The 24013-nt window shown below is 46.5% G+C and overlaps 1 protein-coding gene across 4 annotated transcripts in view; it reads left to right on the top strand.

The window, feature by feature from the left end:
• The window catches only part of NSD3 (nuclear receptor binding SET domain protein 3), a 39711-nt gene that overhangs the window by 1109 nt on the left and 14589 nt on the right, over positions 1-24013 (top strand). For all 4 annotated transcript variants that reach the window (XM_071579217.1, XM_071579216.1, XM_071579218.1 and 1 more), the window contains exons 2-14: positions 6220-6941; positions 9346-9414; positions 9816-9975; positions 10362-10516; positions 11306-11815; positions 12591-12717; positions 15968-16068; positions 18407-18452; positions 18979-19109; positions 19652-19780; positions 20411-20537; positions 20928-21125; positions 22540-22713. In XM_071579217.1, the coding sequence (XP_071435318.1) occupies positions 6264-6941; positions 9346-9414; positions 9816-9975; positions 10362-10516; positions 11306-11815; positions 12591-12717; positions 15968-16068; positions 18407-18452; positions 18979-19109; positions 19652-19780; positions 20411-20537; positions 20928-21125; positions 22540-22713 (2605 nt within the window). In that variant the 5' untranslated portion in view covers positions 6220-6263. The remainder of the gene's footprint in view (positions 1-6219; positions 6942-9345; positions 9415-9815; positions 9976-10361; positions 10517-11305; positions 11816-12590; positions 12718-15967; positions 16069-18406; positions 18453-18978; positions 19110-19651; positions 19781-20410; positions 20538-20927; positions 21126-22539; positions 22714-24013) is intronic.

Genomic DNA, 24013 nt, shown 5'->3' with positions numbered 1-24013 from the left:
GGGGGATTTGTTAAAAAAACACAAACAAACAAAAAACCTCAATGATAACATAGTTGTGTGTACACCAACCAACCCAAAGAACAATATAAAGCAGCCAGAAATCACAGTTGAAGGAAAAATTGTAGATTGTTTTGATGACTGTTTAGGTCTCCCATTGGCCTTTCACTGAGATGCACAATGAATGCGTTGGTGGTGAGATTTTATTTTATTAAATGTTTTAATGAACTGGTTGAAAATACTTTGCTCCAAAATGCATGCTCTGTGAAGGTGTGGGGTAAGAGTGGAGGATGATGGTCACAGACTGTATGTTTTGTTTTAATACAAACAATTATTTTACATTTTTCAGTTCAGCAGATTTGCCTGAGTTTGAGGTGATTCACATGAGACACGTTGTGGTTCTTGCTCTGGCTGTGATATGTGAGAGCCTGTCAGAACATTACAGTGTTTGGTATTTCCAGAGATCTGCCTTGTGGTTGTTTCGTGTCAGTATCAGCCCAAGATTTCCCTGAAGAACCAAAGATTTTGCTCCACGTTTCCCGTTTGAATCCAGTGGCTCTCAAACCAAAGGAGTCTCTAAACTCCTTTTCCAGACAAACCCCTTTTCTCTGCTGGCCAAGTTGGTTCTTTCCATGGCACCGTGGGAAACTCCTTCAAAGTGGCCTTATCAGACCCAGTTACAGCCGTGACTGTTTCTTCTGGCATTCAGAACCTAAACACAAACCACCTTTACGAAGGTGCACAGGGAAGGAGCCTCACCTTGTGCTTTAAAGTTTGTCAAGAGGCCTCTGATTCACCACCAGTGTCTGCCAAGAGGGACAGCTCAGTGCAGCTGGAGTCAGGAGAAATCCACAGGCTGCAGCTTTCCTGTTAAGGAATCCCATGGAAGTGAAAACTTGGCATTGTCTTGACATGTGTAAATAAGGGCTTTGCCTGTGGGCTTTGCTAAGGACATGCAGGGCAGAACAGGGCAAAGCAGATGGCACAGACTGGGCCCAGGGAACAGCAGGAACAGTTGTTTTGTTTCTGTCTGCAGCTCACACAACTCTGGCACTCCAGGATGCTCTTCCAGGTGATAATGGTGTCCCTCTGGGTGATGTTTGGTGTGACAGGAGCAGTGGAAATGCTCAGCTCTGGGCAGGAGTGAAGTGCCAGAGGTGTGTAAGTCCTGTGGGGAGAGGCTGGGGGTGTTCAGCCTGGAGAAGAGGAGGCTCAGAGGTGACCTCAGCACTGTCTGGAACTGCCTGAAGGGAAGTTCTGGCCAGGTGGGGGTTGGTCTCTTCTCCCAGGCACTCAGCAATAGGACAAGGGGGCACGATGGGCTCAAGCTCTGCCAGGGGAAATTGAAGTTGGAGAGCAGAAAGAAATTCTTTGCAGAGAGAGTGCTCAGGGATTGGAATGGGCTGCCCAGAGAGGGGGTGGATTCCCCATCCCTGGAGGTTTTTCAGCTGAGCTTGGCCGTGGCACTGAGTGCCATGATCTGGTAAAGGGACTGGAGTTGGACCAAGGGTTGGACTTGATGATCTTGAAGGTCTTTTCCAACCCAATTGATTCTATTCCACTGCAGGCTTAAGGTTTTCAGAGGGCAGGAATGGTTGCATCACTTCAAACACCTGCCCAGCCTGGCCTGTCCAGCCAGGCAGCTCTGTCTGTCTGTCAGTCAAACACCTACAGGAGTGAACAGCCACTGAGAGCAGGTGCAGCCTGGATTGGGTGCAGATTGGATACACTGGGAGTGAAACTGCACAGCAAGTAGCAGTGAACATCTGTGGGGTAAGGAGAGGTGGTGGAATGTGAGCAGAGGTTTGGACCTCTGATTTAGGGCTGTGTGGATGGAACCTGTGTTGGGGTTTGTACACAAAGGTGTCCTGGAACTTTGGGAGCCTGTTGATAGAAAGCCCAGCTCGGTGCTGAGGCAGTGACAGCGCTCTGAGCACACGGGGCTGACTCACAGCAGAGCTCCAGCTCCTCAGGCACCCAGCAAGCCACGGCCTGTCTCTTGCCATCTATAAAACACCTGCCTCTGACTGCACCAACCCCACGTCAGGATTGTCAACAGTAAAGGGTGAAAAAAGGTTTGAAGGCTTTTATCAGTAGCTGCTGTGTCTGTCCCCACTGTGGCTGCAGCCAGACCTACAGAGCTCCCTCGCTGGGAGGAAGAAAAGCTGTGATTGATGGGGCTGGACTTGTTCAATAATCTGAGGTCAGTTGTTATTTTGTCTCCTGCAGCATCAGAGTGAGGTTTGAGAACTACACGTTTGTTTTCTGAGAGCAAAGTTGCAAAATTCTCATGCTAAAACTCGCTTTAGGTGGGTGCAGTTGTTGGTGAAAATGTGAACCCAGAGGATCCATAATTTCTGTGAAACATCCCGTGACTGAGCACTCACTGTTGGAGGTGGAACTGATTTTTTGAGTTGTGCTCAGTCAAGCTCAGAATCTCAGGATGGGAACTGAACCAGCAGTGTTCACTTAAGAAAGAGCTCTAGTTGGGTGGCCTGCATCATCTTGTACTGCTTATATTTTTAATTTATTTTACCTTTTCCTTTGAGTTGTAACTCCTACATGGGCAACAGGAAAACATTTACCAAAACAACTTCCCTGTGTAGAGTCTCAGTGTTTGTAAACAGTCTTGTGTCCCTGTCAGCCCTGGGAAAGGACAGGCAGTTTTAAAGAAGAAACTGTTTCTCTCATTAGGAAATTCAGTTGCAGTGTTTGAAGGTTTTGGTTTCAGGTTGTTTCATTGTTGATTTCAGGTTGTTTCATTGTTGATTTCATGTTTCATTGTTGATTTCATGTCGTTTCCAGCTGCTATGAAGTATCCCTTTCCTATAAACCTTGAAATAATGAAACTGTTTCTTTATCTGTGGAGCTCTAGTATTGTAGCAGTCCAGAATCTGTTACGGCTCATGTTTGGAAGTCAAATTGTACAGCTCACAGGAGGCTGATGCTGTGGGTTAATAGAGCAATTGCTGGTGCAGTGAGAAGAGTTTATTCTGGAATACCTTTGTGCAAGATCAGCTGGAAATCCTGTTCCCCTGGGATTTGGGTGCTCTGCTGCAGAGAGAGCTCTTCACTGACAATGGGGTGTTCTCTGGGTTAATCATAGAATGGATTGGGTTGGAAAAGTCCTTCAAGATCATCAAGTCCAACCCTTGATCCAACCCCACTGTGATCACTCCGTGCCCTGGGCTGGTGATCACAGTGGGGTTGGATCAAGACATGGTGGATTCTCCCTCTGTGCCACATCCACAGAATCACAGAATGGATTGGGATGGAAAAGACCTCAGAGATCATCGAGTCCAACCCTTGGTCCAACTCCAGTCCCTTTACCAGATCATGGCACTCAGTGCCATGGCCAAGCTCAGCTGAAAAACCTCCAGGGATGGGGAATCCACCCCCTCTCTGGGCAGCCCATTCCAATGCCTGAGCACTCTCTCTGCAAAGAATTTTGTCCTGATCTCCAACTTCAATTTCCCCTGGCAGAGCTTGAGCCCATCGTGCCCCCTTGTCCTATTGCTGAGTGCCTGGGAGAAGAGACCAACCCCCACCTGGCCAGAACTTCCCTTCAGGGAGTTAATGCTTGAGAGGGATTTATACAAGGCCATCCCTCCCTGGGTTTGGTTGGTGGGGTTCCTGTGAGCTCAGCATTCCTCACTGTGTTCTGTTCTTTGGGTCACCACAGGGCCTGTCCTCACTGTAACACTGCCCAGATGCCACTTCTCTGGGCAGCATCTGGAAAGAGCTGCTCTGATGCAGAGTTTTGGGCAGGCAGGAGGGTGGGGAGGGCTGGGTGTGTTAACAGTGATGACAGCGAGAGACTGGGCAGGAAGAAGCTCTGGGTGATGTCAGAGCTGTGGGAGGAGAGTGGCCTGGGTGCTCTGGGGCTGCTGAGAGCAGCTCAGTGGGGCTGTGGTTGGTTCCCACCTGCTCACGGAGTTACCCATGAATTTGGGATCACAGAATCACAGGATGGATTGGGTTGGACCTCTGAGATCATCAAGTCCAACCCTTGGTCCAACTCCAGTCCCTTTACCAGATCATGGCACTCAGTGCCACGGCCAAGCTCAGCTGAAAAACCTCCAGGGATGGGGAATCCACCCCCTCTCTGGGCAGGCCAGACTGAGTGACACAGGTGAGCTCCAGAAGGAATGAAAAAGAAAACAGTTAGAACTATATTCTTTAACTGGTGGTGTCTAAGCCCAGTGTAAACAGAGTGTTCTGAACTTCATTAATCCACACTTTTGTCACATAGTAAAAGAAAGTGCATTGACAGCCATCCAGTGTCTGTGGGAGCTGCACTGGCAGCTGGGACTCTCCCCTTCCTGCCATGGATGTGCCTGGAGTGCTGTTGCAGCTTCTCAGGATAAGATTTTTTAATGAGTATTCAGAAATGAAAAAAAAAAGAATTGAACCTGAGTTTAGTTAAAAATAAAGCCTGGTGGGAAATCTGCTGTTTGCTCTTTGGTTTGGCAGATGCAAAGTAACAATTTGGTGGTAAATAGTACAAACAGTTCCACTTCCCCTTCCCAGAATGGGGGTGGTTTGGGGTTTTTGACCTTGCTGTGCAATCCCACGTGCTGCCCCTGAGATCCACATCCTCTGGCAGGGACAGCTCTGTTGGTTTGGTGGCTGATGTGCAGAGCTGTGGAGGAAGGTCTGGTTTCACAACCCTGAGGTTTGAAAGTTCCTGCAGTGAGTGAATTCTGCTGCTGTTGTGGTTATTATGCTTTAGTGGGACTCTCTTAATTACAAATTAAGTGATAAATGTGCCCCTGGTTGATGTCACAGGGCAGTGAAGATAAACACAAACATCAGTTTAATATGAACATGAAAGCCCCAAAATATCCATCACAAATCTGATCAAGTTCTTGTTCCTGTTGTAATTTCATTTGCTTTTTGCAGTCTCTGAGAAGGGAAGTTCTCAGTGGTTGGAAAGCTTTTAGCTGAGATACTGAGGTGTGTGGCTTTGGGAGGGTGAGAGTTCCACGTGGGCAGGGATTTATGGAGATTCCTGTTAGGAGAAGTTCTGTGGGATGCATTAATGTCATTTCAAACCCAGACCAAGAGGGCACAGTAACCCTGCTGTGTGCCCACACGGGCAGAACAAATACCATGGGGCTGTGTTTGCTTTGAAAGGGCTGAACTGACCTTGTGGGAAGCAAGCAGGTGTTTCTTACCTGCAGGTCAGGTCACTGTGTGTTCCTTCTTGTTGAACATTGAGCTGCTTTGGTGAATGCCAAAGCTTTCCTGAGCCAGCAGTTGAGTTGTGGAAGTATAACTTTGATTTAGCCTGATTTTGGTGTTTTAATGTGCACTGTAAAGTTGAAGGTGTGTGTGCCAGTGCTCAGCTGGCATCTCATAAGTCACCTCAGGGTTTGGAGGTCACACAGAATCACAGACTATTCTGAGTTGAAAGGCACCCACAAGGATCATCAAGTCCAACTCTCTGTTGGTGCTGAGGCTCAGAACCACAGGATGCTTCATATTAAAATAAGGTGGGAGGGAAAGGAGAATAACCCTCCTCATGTAGCTGGTGAGAACCAGTGCATGCAAATTCTACTCTGCTCTTTTGGGGAGGGAAGAGGTTGGGAAGCCCCATCTGAGGCTGCTGCAGGGCATGAAGTGGTTTCCCAGCAGCTGAGGTGGAGTGACCCACTTGCTTTCATTGTGCCATTGTCAGAGCAGCCCATGGCTCAGAGCTCTGCTGGTCTGAAGGCTGCTTATGTCTCGAATTTTGGCAAGGAGTTGGGGAGGGAGGAGGAGAAGACCCTCTGTTGTTTGAGGGTCTTTCTGTGGTGTTTCTGGCTCAGGCAGTTTGTGATGTAAAGAGAACTCTCTGTCTTCTGTGAGCTGGAGGGTGAAAGTGCTGTCCAGCTGCTTTGGGTTGGAATAACCCTTCCTAGTGCAGAACTAGAAAGTGGTGGGATTTTGGCACCATTATTCTGAGTTTGTAATTCTCAGGCTCAGTTTTTAAGCACTCAAAGCTGCTTCTGATATTTCTTTAAATGTCTTGGAAAAGAGGGAAGTGGTCATGTGGAAGATGTGCCGTTAGCCCTTTTTAAAAGCTTGGTAACACCAGTCCTCTCAATCCGTGTGAGAGTGGCTGCTGAATGGAGAGGGGGAAATTGGTCTTAAGATCCTTTTCTTCCTCAACAGTTTAATTTGCTTAATTATTGTTTTTTAATTTACACTGACTTCTTATTTCCCTTCCCCTGCCTCTAGGCCCTATGAGAAAAAGGGAAAGCTAAGGATGCTGGAGCAGAACAATGGATTTCTCTTTCTCTTTCATGCAAGGGATCATGGGAAACACAATTCAGCAACCACCTCAACTCATTGACTCGGCCAACATCCGCCAAGAGGAGGCCTTTGATGGCAGCAGTGACATTGCCGAGGATGGGGCCCGGACGCCGTACGAGCCGGCGCTGCAGCAAAGCTTCCAGTACCCCCCGGCCGAGGAGCTGCCCCCCATCACCAACGGGTACCCCCCGGCCATCGGCATGTACGAACCCCAGGCCAAATACCAGACCTACGCTCAGTATCCCAACGGCTCGGCCAATGGCTTTGGCACAGGCAGGAACTTCAGTCCCCCGGAGTATTACCAGGTGGAGAACTCTAACACGAGGCCACACGAAGTTCTGGAGAAACCTTCCCCTCCCCAGCCGCCTCCTCCACCACCTGCTTCAGCTCCACAGGCGGGGATTCCAAAGAAGACTGGCTCACCAGAGATCAAACTCAAAATAACCAAAACTATCCAGAACGGCAGGGAATTGTTTGAGTCCTCCCTGTGTGGGGACCTGTTGAACGAAGTCCAAGCCAGGGAATACGCTAAGGCAAAACATGAAGGGAGGAAAGAGAAAAGGAAAAAAAGTAGCAAGCACGACTCTTCCCGGTCGGAAGAGCGCAAGTCGCACAAAATTCCAAAACTAGAACCAGAGGAGCAAAATGTAAGTGGAATGCTGATTTCAGCCATCTCTACTCCTGGTGTTGCACATGGAGTCCGGTTTGGAACAAGGGCTTGTCCTTGTTCTGAGGCTTCAGCTACTCGTCACATCCTCCAGATGAGGCTGCCAGGAGCTGTGTTTGTAGGACAGCACAGTGTTGGGTAAAAGGCTGCGTATGAAAAATAAATGTTAGAAAAGGTTATATATTATTTTCCAAATATTATTTAATGTTTTAGCATGTTTAGAGTTTGCTGCACTGTGGCCAGTGTTGAAGATAGAACAAAAGCACACACATTGCTAAAATTGCCTCTCAAAATAGTGCTGGATTATTCAGTGAAAAGTCAAGTTACTTGAGGTATTCAGCACTGAAATGTTTAATCTTTGAAAGATACTCTAGTATTGTGATGTCCAAACCCAAGAACTGTGTAGCATAGGTAGAACCTCTAAAAATGAATATTCTAAAACAGCAGGGGAATGAGAAATAGCAGCTGACTCAGCAGGAAGGTTCAGTGTTGCTGTCTGTTCCTCTTTCTGTCAGGTTTTGTACCACATTGTGCATATCCGGGGGATGTCCATCAGGTGGTGGTAACTCAGATTCCAGGAAGCAAAGACCCAGGTCACCTCTGTGGTCTCTCATTCTTTTTCTTTCAGTTTTACAATCTGCTTCAGTACTTCTGTTTCCTTTTATCTTGCTTGTTCCTGTGTGCTCTGTGGTGCTGGTTTCTGCCTCTCCCAGTTTGTGAGGATGGCAGAGAGGCTGGTGAGTGCCAGGAATGGGGAAGTTGCTGTATCTGCCCAGGTCAGAAGTTGCCCAGTGCAGGCTGGTCTGAGCTGTTTCAGAATGTAGCTCAGTTTCTTGTCCTCCTTGTGGCCTCCATTTCCCTTTCCAAAGGTGTTGTTGGCAATAAATGTTTCAGGTTACCCACCCCTGTTTCAGACACAGAGTGCTCTGACAGGAACAGGGTTTTGTGCTCGTGGTTTTCAGTATGAGTTGGCTGGGGCAGTCTCAGGTCTGTCTTCCCACCCTTTTGCTTTCCACTGCATGATTTCATCTTGGTGTACGTTCATCATGTGCAGTTTTGTCATCTTTAGATTTAATGTTTTGAAACTTGTGACTTGGGAACAAACAACTTTTGGTACAACTTTGGTTTGTTTTACAGCTTTACACTCAGCAAGGCTGTGGAAAGTCAGGTGATCTCTGCAGTAGTTCCTTGTTCTGACACTAATCTTGGTGGAAACCAGCTGACTGAGGGAGTGCTCATTCTGGAGGGGCTGATCTGAAGTGGAAATGTTATGAGAATATTGGTGAATGTTAAGCTCTGAATCCTTGTTTTAAGATCAAGCCCCTCTGCTTGTTAGTTGTGTTCTGTGGAGCCCTGGAAGTTTGTGTGCTCAGCTGGGCTCTCCTGGCAGAGGGAAGGTTTCCCTAACTCCCTGTAGTGAAGGAAAGGCAGGAATCAGGGCTGGGCTTCCTGCTGTGCATGGAGGGGCTTCTGCCCAGGAAATATCAATGTTACCAATCTTAGATGGTTGTTGTGTACAGAATCTCCAGATGAGACACTGCCTGTGCCACCCCGGACCTGAGCTGCTCTGGACAGTGTTTCCCTGTGTCCCTGGTTCTCTGGAATGCTCAGCATGGACTGGCTGGGGGTCTGTGCTTTGAGTGGCCTGGGTACAATGTGGATTATCAGCATTATTAGTTTCTCATGGCTTGTGTTTGACTCCCTTTGCTGCTCTTTGAGTCCTCTGACCCTTCTCTGCTGCAGCAGAAGCAAGTGTGGGCTCTGGTTCATGAGATGGTTCCCAACCCACCCATGTCTCAGCCCCTGTCCCCTCACACCTGCTGTCACAGCCACTCCATGACAGTGTCACCTTCTGGTCGGGGCTGAATCTGCTCCATGTTGTGGACTTCAGATCCTCCAAACATATTTGTCAACTGTATGCAATTTAACATCGATTTTACAATGATCATACTGTGTATTTAACATAATTAATGTACTGTAGTTCTTGCACATAGCTGGTGTACAGTGAGACTCACCACATTGCTATGGATATCCTCACATGTAGTTCTCCATTGAAGTTATGTGTTATTTCAGGTGGAGAGTTATTTGGATTTACTGTCCCTGAGTGTGTGTTCTTCTGTCACCTGTTACAGGGGAACATTGTTATATACAGGTGTGATTGTAATGTAAATAATGTAGGAGAAAACAGGTATTTTTTGACTGTGATGTTACTATATTTTGAATTGGGCACAGAGAATCATATTCATGTTTTCTGGTTTCATGGTTGCCTTCCAGTGAATTATTTTTTCTGCCTGGTTTCACGATTATCTTTTGTTGTTTTACTGTCCCCTTACCTTGTTTGTGTTTGTTTTCCTTTCTTCTCTTTGTTGTTACCCATTTCCTAGAGACCAAATGAGAGGCTTAGCACACTCTCAGAGAGACCAAGAGAAGAAGCTGTGCTGGAGGAAGCCCCGGTTAGTACATACACCAATTAACACTTTGGCAATTTATAGAATGTTCCTCTTTTTGGGCTAGTTATTCCATTGATCCTTTGTCTGATGAGATCTTTGAAACTCATATTAATCATTGCTGCCTGAATGCATCTCTTGTTGTACTGGATTTATTGATTTATTTTATCCCCAAAGCAACATTCTTCATCAATTTAGGAAGCAGAAATGGTTTTGGGCTAGTGGTGGGGACTGCTCTTTTGTGTCTTGGTTTGTCAGTGACTGTGTTGTGTAAATCCCAGCTGTGTGCAGCTCCTTTCTGGCATGTTTCTAAGGAATGTTTCTCTTGTCTTGGGTTATCAAACCCCAGGGATACCTGAGAGAACAACAAGAAGTCCCAGTAACTCTAATCTGGTGTCTCCCTGCAGGTCCAACAGCTCTTGCCGTCCCCTCCAACACAAGTTCCCCATGATGTCAAGTTCCAGGTTGGCGATCTGGTTTGGTCCAAGGTGGGGACATACCCGTGGTGGCCCTGCATGGTGTCCTGTGATCCACAGCTCGACGTGCATACCAAAATTAATACAAGAGGTAAGGGAGGAAAGTCTCTGCTACAGCATGACACGTGTTTGTAGCTGTTCCTTTATTGAAAGTATCTTTGCCCTGCCTTTGTGGGGTGAGTTCTGTGTGTGTGCTGAACAGGACAGTCCTGGCTTGCACAGAACTAGTACCTGGTAAATCACCTGTGCAGGGGAGCCTGTGCTCACTGGGGTTGTGCTTTTCTCAGGTCAGTGTGGAGTGTTCAGTGCAGGCAGAGTTTACTCGCCTTCCACCTGAAACTGTCCTGGATCTAGACCCATTGTGTTCCTACACTTTAGCTGGATACATCCACCTGCAGGAATGGAGCAATAAGAGGGGGGAAAGCTGAACGTGCAGAGCAGTGTTGATACAGCTGCTGACTGTGTTTTCCTGTTCAGGTGCCCGGGAATACCACGTCCAGTTCTTCAGCAACCAGCCGGAGCGCGCCTGGGTGCACGAGAAGCGCGTCCGGGAGTACCAGGGGCACAAACAGTATGAGCAGCTACTGGCTGAGGCTGCCAAACAAGCCAGCAACCACTCTGAGAAGCAGAAGGTATGGGGGGCACTGGCTGTGAGGGGAGTCATCTGTGTAAGGGAAACTCTCCAGGGCAGGTCTGGAGCTCTGCAGTGCTGAGAAGGGCATATCACTGCCAGGAGTGTTTCTCACAAAAATCATGGAAATGTTTCCATACTCTTATGACTTTCATGTGAAAAGGCTGAGAGCTGAAGCTGCTTTGTTGACTCCTCATGGAGTATCAGAGTTAATCTTGCATCCATATTAACATTTTAAATAAGAACAGGGCCTTGTGTGTTCATTGTTAACCTGTTCTTTAGAAAATACAGTTTTTTAAGGACATTCTTCTAACCCCTAATACTAGCAGATGTCTTCCTTTTCCATTGTTGTATTGGAAAGGAAGTGTTACCTACAGGAATTACTTACTGTGTAGATGAACTACTTCAGTCAATATTTGTGCTGATCAAAATACTGATGTGGAAAGAAAAGGGTGTTTATAGAAAAATAATGAGGATTTCAAAAGTAGCTAAGTTAGGAGGAATTGTGGATCTCATAATGGAATTATAGATGGAATACTACCCATGCCTGGCTTTAGTGAAGTTGTAATTCAGGGCAGACACTTAATTGTGATGGTCTTATGATCCATCCTGAGTGTCTGCTTGTACTATGAACAGGGAATTCAGTGTCCACCTGTCAAAAAGTACCCTTTAAATGGAAAGCAAACTTCAATCTGCTGCCTGAGAGTTGCAAAGACACTCAGGATTGCATTGTAAGTGCTGTAGTGGCAAAATGTTCAGTGTAATCACCTGCTTGTCTTTGTCCCTTAAGATCCGCAAGCCCAGGCCGCAGAGGGAGCGAGCTCAGTGGGACATTGGCATTGCCCATGCTGAGAAGGCACTGAAAATGACCCGGGAGGAGAGGATAGAACAGTACACCTTCATTTACATAGACCAAGAGCCAGAGGAGGCTTTGGCCAAGGCCAAAAAAACTGCTGCTTCCTCCAAAGCGGAGGCCAAGAAGAACCGGCGGCCGAAGCCGGCGCTGAACACGCAGCCGGAACACACCAACGTGGCGGCGGCATCGTCGCCCTCCAACACTGAGGCACGGAGACAAAGCCAGAGGAGGCAGTCCAGTGTGGAGGAGGAGGAGGCACCTCCCGTGAAAATCGCTTGGAAAACAGCTGCAGCCAGGAAATCCCTCCCAGCCTCCATAACCATGCACAACTTGGATCTGCAAAAGTGTAATATGTCTCCAGTTGTTAAAATTGAACAGGTTTTTGCCCTTCAGAATGCTGCTGGGGATGGAAAACTCATCGATCAGTTTGTTTATTCCACCAAGGTACGTGGTTGGTGCAGTGACCCTCTTGTGTTCCTGAATTGTCCCAAGCCTCCCTTACTGGGAAGCTGGAACTGTGTCCACCAAGTCTTCACCATCCATGTTCCTTTCATTGGAGAGATTAAATCCAACAGATGTGACAGCTGAACCTTTCAGTGCACTGAATCCCACTTTGAGTGCAGCTCTGGCAGTAACTTTTGCTGGTGGCAGAGCAGCTCCCTACAGATGGTCACAGTTTTGCTCATAACACATTCAGATTATTCAAGCTGTTTCACTCCAGCTTCCTAGTTGAAATAATCCAGAAATTCTCTGTAAGTCTTAAAATCCGTGGTTTTGTGGGAAACAGATAAGATGACAAAACTGTTAATAATGTACTAAAAAGTAATAACTACATTCTGTGTAACAGACTTTTAAATTGAGTTCTGCCTCTGAGCTTCCTTAGGTGCACAGCAGCTTCCCACAGTCAGTGTAAGGAAAAGGCTTAGGACTATTTCTCTGCCTCCTTCTTCTGCCTCTCTACCTGGAGAGTGTTTATTTCATCCTAAGCCCTATAGAGAAGGTAATGTTTAGAAAAGTCACTGGATTTTTTTTTCCTTGGGTGTAAGGGGAGATTGAGAGGGGTGGAAAGTTCTGCAGGGAGGTGACTCTGTAGTAGATTTATCCTGTGTATGTGTTGAGTTGGAGAGAGTTGATTGTTTCTGTCCTGAGATTGAGGGGCAGATCTATAACACACCTGTATAAACAGGGGAAGACAAACTTTTCCTTTTTTCTTTTCAAGGGAGTTGGTAACAAAACAGAAATAAGCATCAAAGGACAAGAGAAACTTAATTCTTCATCAGCTCCAAGAAGTGAAAAAGCAGCAGTGCAAAGTGCATCCTCTCCTGAGACAACTTCTGGGTCAGCAGGTAGGGAAACTGCAGAGTCCTGGTCTGAACCTGAGCCCTCAGCTTTGAAATTCAAATATCAAACCCAGCATTTTCTCACTACTTAAAAATTGTTATTAATGTCTTTCTGTTTACACAGTAGTTGTAACAGGCATGGCTAATGTCACACACGGTGAGCCCAGCACACACAGCACGGCCGTGGGGTGGGATTGGTGGTTTGGCCTCTGAACTTTGTGTCTGCAACTTACAGTCTGAGTCAACACACTGGAGGATGGATGTCCTGTGCAGAGCAGATGGCAAGTTGGTTAAGAAGACAACACAATGGATTTGTGTTAGCAGGGTATTATTGCCTTGGCTTTTGGCACCAAATGTAAAGTACAGGAGCTGGGATCAAAGGAAGAGACTTGGGAAGTGGCACAGTTCAGTAGGGAATGGCTGATTCAGGATGGGGCTCCCTTAGGCTGTGTTGTTGAGTTCCTGCATGACCTGTTCAAGGACAGGGATTTTTTTTAAGACTGCTTCAACTAACTCCATCAGCCAATGAGGTAGTGCTTGCCTTCTGAAGGCATCTCAGGAGCCCCATCATAAAGCACTGAGTTTTGAAGTATCAACTCCGAGGGAGAAGAACCACTGAAGCAAATAATGGAACTTGGGCCTGAAAAGGGAAAGCCTGGAATGAGCTCTTTCAATCTCATAATGTTGCCAGGTGTCACTTCTGCCTTAACTATCCGTCTGTTTGGTTTTTTCTCCCTTTCCAAACATGAAATAAATGAGATCTGGAGTCAGAAACCTCAGTGGTTTGTGTCCATGAGTCCTCTGCAAACACTCTTCAGGTCCTGTCTGTGTGTAGTTTTTAGGCAGGGCTGTTTGATAGGCACTGGTTTGTGGACTGTTTGGGGCTGCACAGTACAAGCTGAGTACTCCATATTTCCTGGTGCGACTGAGCTTTCCCCTGCTGTTGTTGACAGTGGTGGTTCTTTCCAGCTGTAGTTGCTGTGGCTACTTGAATTGCCTTGCAGCAGGAGAGGCCATCACTGTTCTGCTTCTCTCACCTGGGATCTAAAGGCTTCACCTTCCCACTGGCTTCTCAGATGAAGGGGGTGAGAATTCTGAGCTTCTCTTTTCCATTTTCTTAGGATTTTTGGATACGTAACACTCCACTTGCTAACACCCTGTAAGTGCCTGAGCTTTCCTGCAGTGCACACTCCAAACAGTCACTCTCAAAGCCATTTTCAAAGCCCAGTTATTGGTCCCCTCTCATGGAACATAATTGCCAAGTCTTTTTTTTCAAATGTGAGATCGCTGAAACTTCAGAATCCCTTTATGGTAAAGTAGTTCCCAGACTGACTCTGGGAGTCTGTGTGGATAACCTGCAGTGAGACACACAGAATTCCATAATACCAGAAAGGTAGTTCTGTTACTCAAAATCTGCCACCAAGGAGAGCAGCCCTGAGAATCTCCAGTGCCTCTGGTCTGCACAGACACCAAACCAGATTTACCTATAGCAGAGGGCTGGTCCAACATCTGTCCTGAAACTGGATCAAAATATTCCTGAAGATGGGATAGGAACATTGTGGAACTGATGGCTGGATCCTTGGAGAGAGGGAAGAGAAGAAAGTGCCAATTGCATCCATCAGTGTTGACATCAGCCAACATTAAACGTGCTGGTTCAGGAGTTCTCTGATCCAGGGCTTGATCTTAATTCAGACAGGGGGGCAGCACAGGGAGAAAATCCATTCTTGGGTAAATGAACTGTTTGGTTGCACCTGCTCAGATTTACCTGAAGCTTCTTCAGGGGATTTTGGCCACACACCAAAGTGCCAAAAGTTGTTCCCCAGCTCTGGTGTGGGGACCCACTGCAGTTGTGAGTCCCTCAAAGGATGGGGCTCGTTGGAACCAGGAGTTACCTGTGGGCAAACAGGAAGGATGTTGGCCTGAATAATTAACTTCTGAATTATGAATAAATAATTGTTATTATTAATTAGTTACTATGATGTAAAAGTTTTTTCCCTTGAAGAAAAACTATTTATCCCCTCAAGAGATACAATTCTTATAACATGGTAACTTTTCCATCTGGATAGTTCAGTTCCTGCCATACTCCCGAGCTGTGCAGCTATGAAAAAAATGTTCATCCCATGCATCAAGAGCCATTTTCCTTCTTTTCTCTGGAGTCCTTATTCAAGGCTTTCTCTTAGTCTGGTTCAAGCCTGTCAGGATCTCTAGGTACTTAATCTCCTGACAAAACCAGGCAGGTTTACAGCTCCTAACAGCTCTGCCACAGCTGATTCCTGCTCCCAGGAGTTTCCAGTTTTGCTTGGGAGAGTACACAGTATTTCCCAGTTATGTCTTCTTTAGGAGAAACCCCCCAAACTGAAAACCAAGAATAATGCTTCCCAACAGCTCAATGTAAATCCTCAGGTGCCAGTTTTCTGTCAGCTCCAGGTGTGTGTGCTTGTTCCAACAGCTGCCTGTGGTGTTGAGTGTCATGTGTGTGGTTCCTGATGTGTCATTTTGGGAGGCGCTGGAGCACAAAAAGATCTTCTGATTTTGCCAGCCTCAGTTGCCAAAAACCCAGCAGCTCCTGCTTCATCTGTTGAAATGTCACAGTAACCTTCATTAATCTGAGCTTGTTCTCTATGGTAATATTTCACAAAACTCATTTTTCACATTTATTAATGAGAATAACACGTTGTGGTCACTGCTTCTGTTTGTACTGAGTGTTTCTTTGCCTTGAAACCTTCAGGTGAGAGTTGAGGTTGATGTGGCTGGTCTTACAGTGGGGGTCTGGCTATAGTTCTTGTGTGACAGAGGCCATTGCCCTGCAGGGGGGACACAGAACTGGCATTTGGGGGAAAAACCTGAAGCTGTGCTTTGCACCTGAAATTTCTAGTTTGGTTTCATTCAAGGAGTTGGTTGTGGCTGCCTTCCCAAAATACCAAGGATGGACTGCTTGGTTCAAAGTTAACCAAGTGAAGACTGTGCCAGAGAGGTGTGTTGTGGAAATCTGTTTGCCCTAAGCTGGATTCCAGCTTTTTGTTCTGCTCTGTTCCTGGTGTCTGTTTTCTGAAGCTGATCTGTCTCTGGAATCAGAATGTGTGTCTGCAGCCACAGCACCAGCTGGCCAATAGCTTGGAACTGAACTGAAAAATAAAGCATTCAAAAGAGGACAAAGTCTTTGTTTCATTCCTTTACCTGTTGATTTGGCGTTGCACGCTTGCTATACCTCAGAAATTCCAGGAATCATGTAATGGAAACCTTTTTCCTTCTTCAGGTTCTGTAGAAAAGAAGCAACAGAGAAGATCGATTCGAACCCGCTCCGAGTCTGAGAAATCCACCGAAGTTGTGCCAAAGAAGAAGATCAAAAAGGAGCAGGTTGGCTTCCTCCATGTAGAGAGTTAAAATATATTGTATTCATAAATGTTGTGGCTTATATTGGTGCCTTTTTATTTTTCTCCATTTTTCCCCATCGGGTTTCGGTTTGGACTGTCCTCCATGAAATCCCCCAGTCAATGCCATTGCTGTGACTCTGCTACTGGCATCTTCTCAGTATCAGTCAGGCTATGGAAGTGGGAACGCAATGATGGATGACTCCTAACGAACCTGCCATGTTTCCTTTGAGATTTCTGTTCTGAGCAAAATGGGTTTGTTTCAGTGATTTCTCTTGGAATTTTCACCAGGTTCCTTCCTTTGGCTCTTGATTTAGCTGCTGGTCTGTGTTGAGGTTTTGTTTTTCAAATGAAGTTAGAGTGATTAATCTGACCACTTCTGAAAATGGACTTTAAGAATGATTTCATTTATAGATGAATAGTCAGACTTTCATGTTGGCAGACATCAGCAAAACAGATCTGGTATATACCTTTTTTTTCCTGAAATAGCTCTAACATGTACAGGGCATTCCTTCAATCTGGATATCAGACAGACAAATGTTGTTGCTTAAAAAAAAAAAGATAAAACATTCTGCGTGGAAACGAGTAGGAGAGTGCAGTGGATGGACAGAAGTACTAAAACCTGAATACACTTTTAACAAGTTTGTCAAAGTTGTTGGTTCTTTTCCTTACATGGTTGATATTCCCTCTTCAAGGGCCTCTCTGTCTGAAAGCTGATAGTTTATATAAATGTTTCATAGTTTAGCTTCTCCCAGTGAGAATTTTTAAAGAGGGACAGTCAGGATGAAGATTTATATGGGAAGGGAAAAAATGTTTTTATCTCTTTAATTTATTCTTTGCCCCTTGCGCTTTGTTTTGCACTTCCTTCACTTCAGAGACTGAAAGTGAGCCCAGTTGGGGTTTTTTCCCCCCTTTTTTGGCTTTGATGCCACAGCATTCCTGCACTGGTGTGCTCCAGCTCGAAACAGTTTCTTGCTGAAACTTTAAAGCAATTTAGACGTTGGGTGTGAGACACCTGACGTGGTCCTTGGAGCTCCTTGGCACAAAGAGTTGCAGCCTCCCCCTTTTAAAGGAGTTTTTTATGTTTATAAATGTTTCTTAATTTAACGAAGGTATAAGAACCAACAAGATGAACTTCATGGATCCCAGGTAGCTTCATGTGCTTCTCTTACCTGGCTAACTCAGCCTGTGGACATTAATTAAAGTGCTTTTCTCAGGAGAAGTATCTGACTAAAGTGAAACCCAGGGACACTGTAATGTGCAAAACCTTGAATGTATTGAGTTACATTTAAAACAAAATAATTTTACTAACTTCTTACAATTATGCAACAATATTTGTTACCCAAACTCAAGTTTTCTTGCAACTGATTCCCCAATTAGTCTGCAACAACTTGGTATAAAATTATAACTGGAACGAGTACAATTAATGGGAAAAACAAAATGTTGATGCTACTGTTACAGTGACTAGTGGAGGAATAAAAGTGATTGTTTAGATTTTATATTTGTATTACAAAATGTATCCTATACAAATCCTTCTATTGTATGTTTTTACCTATTGTACAACAAAATAAAATATTTTTTAAAAAAATTATAGAATAATCCTTAAATATTTACTAAATGTGTTTCTCCATGCATATATAACCACATTGCAAAGGAATAACTTGTAATTCTTAACTTTAAAAACAGAATTTTAGGCAACAGTTTTCTTCTATAATTATTATCCAGTCAGCAAATTCCCACGTCTTTCATGTATGTTGGCAGAACAGCTCCTAAACTTCCCCGTAGAGTCGAGGACTGGAACTTGTAAACTTGGAGATTGTGACCTTGTCCATTTGTGTGCTGAGGTGTCTGTGCCCTCGAGTTCCAGCTGTGTAGAGCCCTGCACCCGGCCGGGCCCGTGCAGCGCTCTAGACAGGGAGGAAGGAAGGGCTCCAGGAGCCCCGGGGAGCGCTGCTGGGAGCCCCTGAACGGCCCCCCTCACTAGCCCAGTGTCACCTGTCCAGGGGAGTGTGTGCTCACACAGGTGTGGGGTTAACAGAGCACCAGGGTTGGCTGCCCAAAGGCCCCGCTCCTGCCTGCTGGACACGGATACAACGTTCCTGTCACCTTCGTGCCCCAAGGGGGAGAGTGAAAGGACCTGGCTTAGTGACCTGTGGCTGCACCAGCGTAGGCAGGAGTGACTCCAGCGGGACGTGGAGGCTCGGGCTGAGGAGGGGATGGCAGCTCCCACCTGAACTCTAACCCCTTAAACTGACCTGTTTGCTTTTTGGTCCTAGGGAGGAACGTTCCTCTGGTTTTAACTGTGGATTTTCCTATTCAAACAGGTCGAAACGGTCCCACTGGCAGCAGTGAAGACAGGATTGCAGAAAGGTGAGTTACAGGCAGAAATAAACTTGAATTTCGTGGCTCAGGAGTATTGGGCAGAGGGTTTGTTCTGTGTAAGTCGCCCTGTGGGGCTGAGCATTGGGGTGCTGAGCTCAACTTCTCTAGTGAGGAGGTGTGTTTGGGGTTCTGTTACTGGTACTTGTGCTTTGCTGGGGGAAGGATGGTGTCTGTTCATGTGCTGTAAGATCCCAAATCCTTCTGGACATTTCTTAAAAGTCTTTGCTTAGCTGAAGTTAAAGATGGATGATGAAGATGAAACCTCCTGAGGGTTTATGCTCCTTTAGAGACAGTTTAGCAGCTTCCTCCACTGTGTCAGCATGTTCAGAAGCTCTGCCTAAGGTGGTTTTCATTTAATGAACTTTTCAGGGAGAATTAAACTAATAACCAAGTTGCAAACTGAAAATTAAGGCAAATAATGTAATCCAGGCGCTCACCTTTCTTATTGCTTGATTAATTTTAATCAAAAAGGTTGAGAACATATATAAAACTAATTTTGGCATGTTGTGTTAAGGTGCCAGTGAGATTTCAGACTCCTGTAAGCCCCTAAAGAAGAGGAGTCGTGCCTCCACTGACATGGAACTGACCAGCTCAGCCTACAGGGACACGTCTGACTCCGATTCCAGGGGACTCAATGATTTACAGGTAAAGATGTGTTTGTTCTCACGGGGTCCTGATTAAGCTGTCAGGCTATAACAGGCTTTTCAGTTAATTATTGCTAAATATCTGAACACTTTTCTACAAATTTGGTGTCTTATACTGTCTGAAAACATAAAGTTTGGTCTGTTTCCTTCTAATCCCTTCCATTGGATTGATACAAAATTACAAACTTTATTTGCAAGTTTTGCTGCTGCTTTGCATAGCAAAGCATTGACTTGGGTCATGGTTTCCTCTGGGGAAGGTTTGAGATTCTTTGGGAATTGGGAGATGCTGCTGTATCTGGTGCAAATCCTAGGGTGGGTATGGAAAAGTAAGAGAGCTCTTTATGGTGTTTGCTTGTATGGGTGCAGTGTATCAAGAAGGCAGCACTGATACCATTCCAGGGAAGTTCAGCTCCTTTCCAGAACCTTTGTATCTCTTGGCATACCAAATGCTCTTTCGATCAGCAGTGACAGAAATATTTTTCCCAGTGTGGTTGTCCTTGGGAAGTGTCTGGTTTGAGTGCCGTGGATTTTCCCTCTTTGTAGGGCAGTTTTGGGAAGCGCTCAGACAGCCCCTCGGCCACTGCCGACGCCGATGCCTCGGATGTGCAGTCAGTGGACTCCAGCTTGTCCAGGAGAGGAACTGGAACAAGTAAAAAAGACACTGTTTGTCAGGTAACTGGCATTGCTGGGAAGTGATGGATACTAAATATGTATCCCCCACTTCTGTTAATTTTCATATTGCGCTGCATTGTTTTAACCATGTCTCTCAGATAAAATGTGCAGGATTTTGGGATTTATTCTCTGGAATTGATTCATATGAAATGATCATAAAGTGATTCTTTAGCCCTCCTGCATGCCAGAAAGCTCAGAAGCTGGAAAGTGGTGTCTGATCCAGACCTGCCAGTATCCGTAGAAAAAGTAGATGCCGTTTTCTGTTCCATTTGAAGATTTCATATGGTCACGAAGGATAGGGCAGTGTGAGAATTTTTCAAGAGGAGATGCAGGCCAGTTTCCTGGTCAATAGTAAAGGACCTGAAGAGCAAGAGCAGCTTGTTTCCTGAAAAATGAAGTAGTGCAGGTGGATCCTGTAGTGCCTCTCCTGTCTCTGTCCGGGCTCACGTTGTTCCCAGGGCAAGATCTGGGAAGTGCTGGGATTGTCCTCAGCCCAGAGACTTACCAGGTGCAGTTCTCCTGCCTTATCATAGCTCTGAAGCGATTCCAGCCCCTTCCTGTTGTTGACACCTGGCAGTCATTGGCATTTCAGGGTGTCAGGTTCCCTGCTGAGCTCTCTGCCTGTTCCAGATCTGCGAGAGCTACGGCGAGTCGCTGCTGGCCTGTGAGGGCGAGTGTTGCAGCGTGTTCCACCTGGAGTGTCTCGGCCTGAAGGCTGTGCCCGAGGAGAAGTTCATCTGCACCGAGTGTAAGAACGGTGAGTGTGTTCCAGTGCCTGGAAAACTGGGAGGGATTTCTGTCTTTGCTGAGGAGCTGCATTCTGGTCAGAGCAAGATGGTGTGTTTCAAGTGGGAGTAAGTTTGGGTTATTCCATTACTTTTTTTAATCTCTGAGGCCAGGTTCTCATTTTCCACTTACCAAGTAACTTGTAAGAAAAAAGTAGAACTGCCTAGGGTTTTACTTGGAATAAGAGACTTCTGTGTGAGCAGCAGTGCCATAGTTGATGTGGATCACAGTAACCAACGTGCCTGTTGGGAGGGAAGGAGCCTTGTGTTACTCACACCAGTGTAACTATTGATCTTTAATAATACGGTACCTCAAAGAATTGGCCATTATAGCTGTACTCCCTTATTCTATCTTTTCCAAGGAGAACACACGTGCTTTTCCTGCAAGCTGCCTGGCAAGGACGTGAAGCGCTGCTCTGTCAGCACCTGTGGGAAGTTCTACCACGAGTCCTGTGTCCGCAAGTTTGCCACGGCCCTGTTTGAGTCCCGGGGGTTCCGGTGCCCCCAGCACTGCTGCACTGCCTGCTCCATGGACAAGGACATGCATAAAGCCAGCAAAGGTGAGGGCAGCTGCTCCAAGCAGGGAGGAGGCTCAGCTGTGTCACCACGGTAACAATTGATCCAATTCCACCCTCTAATGCAGCAAGGAATGAGTGTTTCCTTCTCAACGAAGTCATGAACTGAAATCTCTCTGGGTGGGAAGCAGCTGGCAGCCTGAGACTGCTGTGGAGTGTACCTGGATCCACACTCCTGGGAAGCTGGTGGTGCTGGGTTTAATGGAAGCATTTAATGGAAGCCAAGGGGTCATAGCAGGAGGCCAAGGAATGTTGGTTTTTAAAGGCAGTTTGTAGTGGCCTTCAGAACAATCATTTTGCAAGGAAAAAATCTGTTTAGAAATGAGCCAAAATATTTAAGGAAAACAAATAGACTCTGGAATGATGAAGGTTTTTCTTAACAGTTTCAAAGCAAAAGTTAAGGGTTAACACTTGTGAGACTTTTTATAAAACATGTAACTGTTTCTTTTTAACCCAGTACTGCCATTGGGATAGACGCAGCCTGTGGGGCAATTGTGCCCTGTGCTGAGCTGATCCTTGGCCGCAGTGGGTGTGTGGAGGGCTTTGGCAGAGCGGTGTGTGTGCCCCGGGGGTGTGTGTGTGCCCCGGGGGTGTGTGTGTGCCCCGGGGGTGTGTGTGTGCCCCGGGGGTGTGTGTGTGCCCCGGGGGTGTGTGTGTGCCCCGGGGGTGTGTGGGTGTGTGTGTCCTGGGTGTGTGTGTGTGCCCCGGGGGTGGGTGTGTGTGTGTGCCCCCCTGGTGTGTGTGGCCCCGGGGTGTGTGTGTGTGCGTGCCCCCAGGGTGTGTGTGTGTGCGTGCCCCCGGGGTGTGTGTGTGTGCGTGCCCCCGGGGTGTGTGTGTGTGCGTGCCCCCGGGGTGTGTGTGTGTGCGTGCCCCCGGGGTGTGTGTGTGTGCGTGCCCCCGGGGTGTGTGTGTGTGCGTGCCCCCGGGGTGTGTGTGTGTGCGTGCCCCCGGGGTGTGTGTGTGTGCGTGCCCCCGGGGTGTGTGTGTGTGCGTGCCCCCGGGGTGTGTGTGTGTGCGTGCCCCCGGGGTGTGTGTGTGTGCGTGCCCCCGGGGTGTGTGTGTGTGCGTGCCCCCGGGGTGTGTGTGTGTGCGTGCCCCCGGGGTGTGTGTGTGTGCGTGCCCCCCTGGTGTGTGTGTGTGTGTGCCCCCCTGGTGTGTGTGTGTGTGCCCCCCTGGTGTGTGTGTGTGTGTGCCCCCCTGGTGTGTGTGTGTGTGCCCCCCTGGTGTGTGTGTGTGTGCCCCCCTGGTGTGTGTGTGTGCCCCGGGGGTGGGTGTGTGTGTGTGTGTGCGCGCCCCAGGTGTGTGTGTGGGTGTGTGTGTGTGCCCCGGGTGGGTGTGCCCCCCTGGTGTGTGGGTGTGCCCCCGGTGACGGTGCCTCTCGCTGTGTTCTGTCGCGCAGGTCGCATGGCGAGGTGCCTGCGGTGCCCCGTGGCCTATCACTCTGGAGACGGCTGCATCGCCGCCGGGAGCTTGTTTGTGTCATCCCACATCCTCATCTGTAGTAACCATTCCAAAAGGACTCACTCCTCCTCATCAGCTGTAAATGTAGGCTTTTGTTTCGTTTGTGCAAGAGGTGAGACGACACTTGGTTTTTCCCTGTTTTGTAGTTCTGTTGTCACTTGTGCAGTTTAGTGGTAAAAATTAAGTATTTCTTGAGGAGCTCCTCCCTTAGGGCTCTCTGAGGTTAAATGCTGCCTGGGATTTTTTATTTAATTTCATTTTATTTTGATCAACAGTTCTCATGAGATTCCACTTGCTGTCCATAACATTTGGTAGTCAGAAGCAGTGATAGGCACTAGGGCTGACTTGTTTGGCCTGTAGGGAAAAATGAATCCTAATCCCTCAGTTCTAGCCCTTGCACCCTGAGAATGGCTGCTGGGTTGTTAATCACTGTATTAAGCAGAAGGGGATTCTTTCACCACTCACAAACTTAAAACTGTTTAAGTTTTTAAGGCTAAAGGAAAGATTTACTCATGAACTAGAAAAATTCATTTTAATTATAACTGCCATCACATTTGAGCACTTTGAAAGAAAACCTTTAGCAGTACTGTATGAGCAGGTTTCATGCTGGGCTTTCCTGTATTCCAAAGTTCTCTTTCTTTTCTTTTTTTTTTTTATCTCCATGTGTTACTTTTATGGCTCTTCAGTCCACCAAGGTTCTGGCAGAGAGAAGCTTAAAAAATGTTGGTGCATCAGTTGCTTTGGTCTCAAAATTCAAAAGTACCAGTGTTCTTAGGTGTTGGAATAATACTGTACCTTCTACAGAATCTCAGCAGTTTCTATTGGATGTGTTCTCTGCAGCAGCTTTGAGAGTCACTAATAAGGAAGTGAAAGTGAACTGGATCCTGAAGTTACTTGTTTTCATTGGTGTTCACTCAGGTGGAGATGTAGTTTGCCTTGACTTTCCAAGAGCAGAGTAGTAATTACAGATCTCTGAAAGCCACAATAATTTCCTGTCTACTTCCTTTCTTTTGCTTTCCTTTTCTTACTTCCAAGTGATTTAGGAGCTGTCATGAAGGATTGCATTTAAAATAGAATATTTTAAAAAATCCAGGAGCTGAGAGTGGAACAGAGAGATTTGGAATGTGTCAAAGGATGTTCACAACATGCCTCCCTCAGTGTTTCTCTTTTTTTGGGCTTATTTAAACATTTTGGGGCCACCCCTAGGCAGGGTATGTGTGATGTGAATCACATCAGAGATGCTTTAGTGCATTTCACATCAGATGGAATTTTGAATAACATGAATGCCCATCTTACAACTTTGTTTTATCAATAGTTATGTCCAAAAACCCAACCAAACGATGTAGTCAGAAGTTGGTTGTTTCTAGAGCCAGAGGAGAATCAGTAAAAACAGTTTCTGTGAGAGGTACAGC

The sequence above is a fragment of the Pithys albifrons genome, chromosome 29 (genome assembly GCF_047495875.1).
Source record: "Pithys albifrons albifrons isolate INPA30051 chromosome 29, PitAlb_v1, whole genome shotgun sequence".
Taxonomy (NCBI): Eukaryota; Metazoa; Chordata; class Aves; order Passeriformes; family Thamnophilidae; genus Pithys; species Pithys albifrons.
This window is presented reverse-complemented; position numbering and strand designations above follow the sequence as displayed.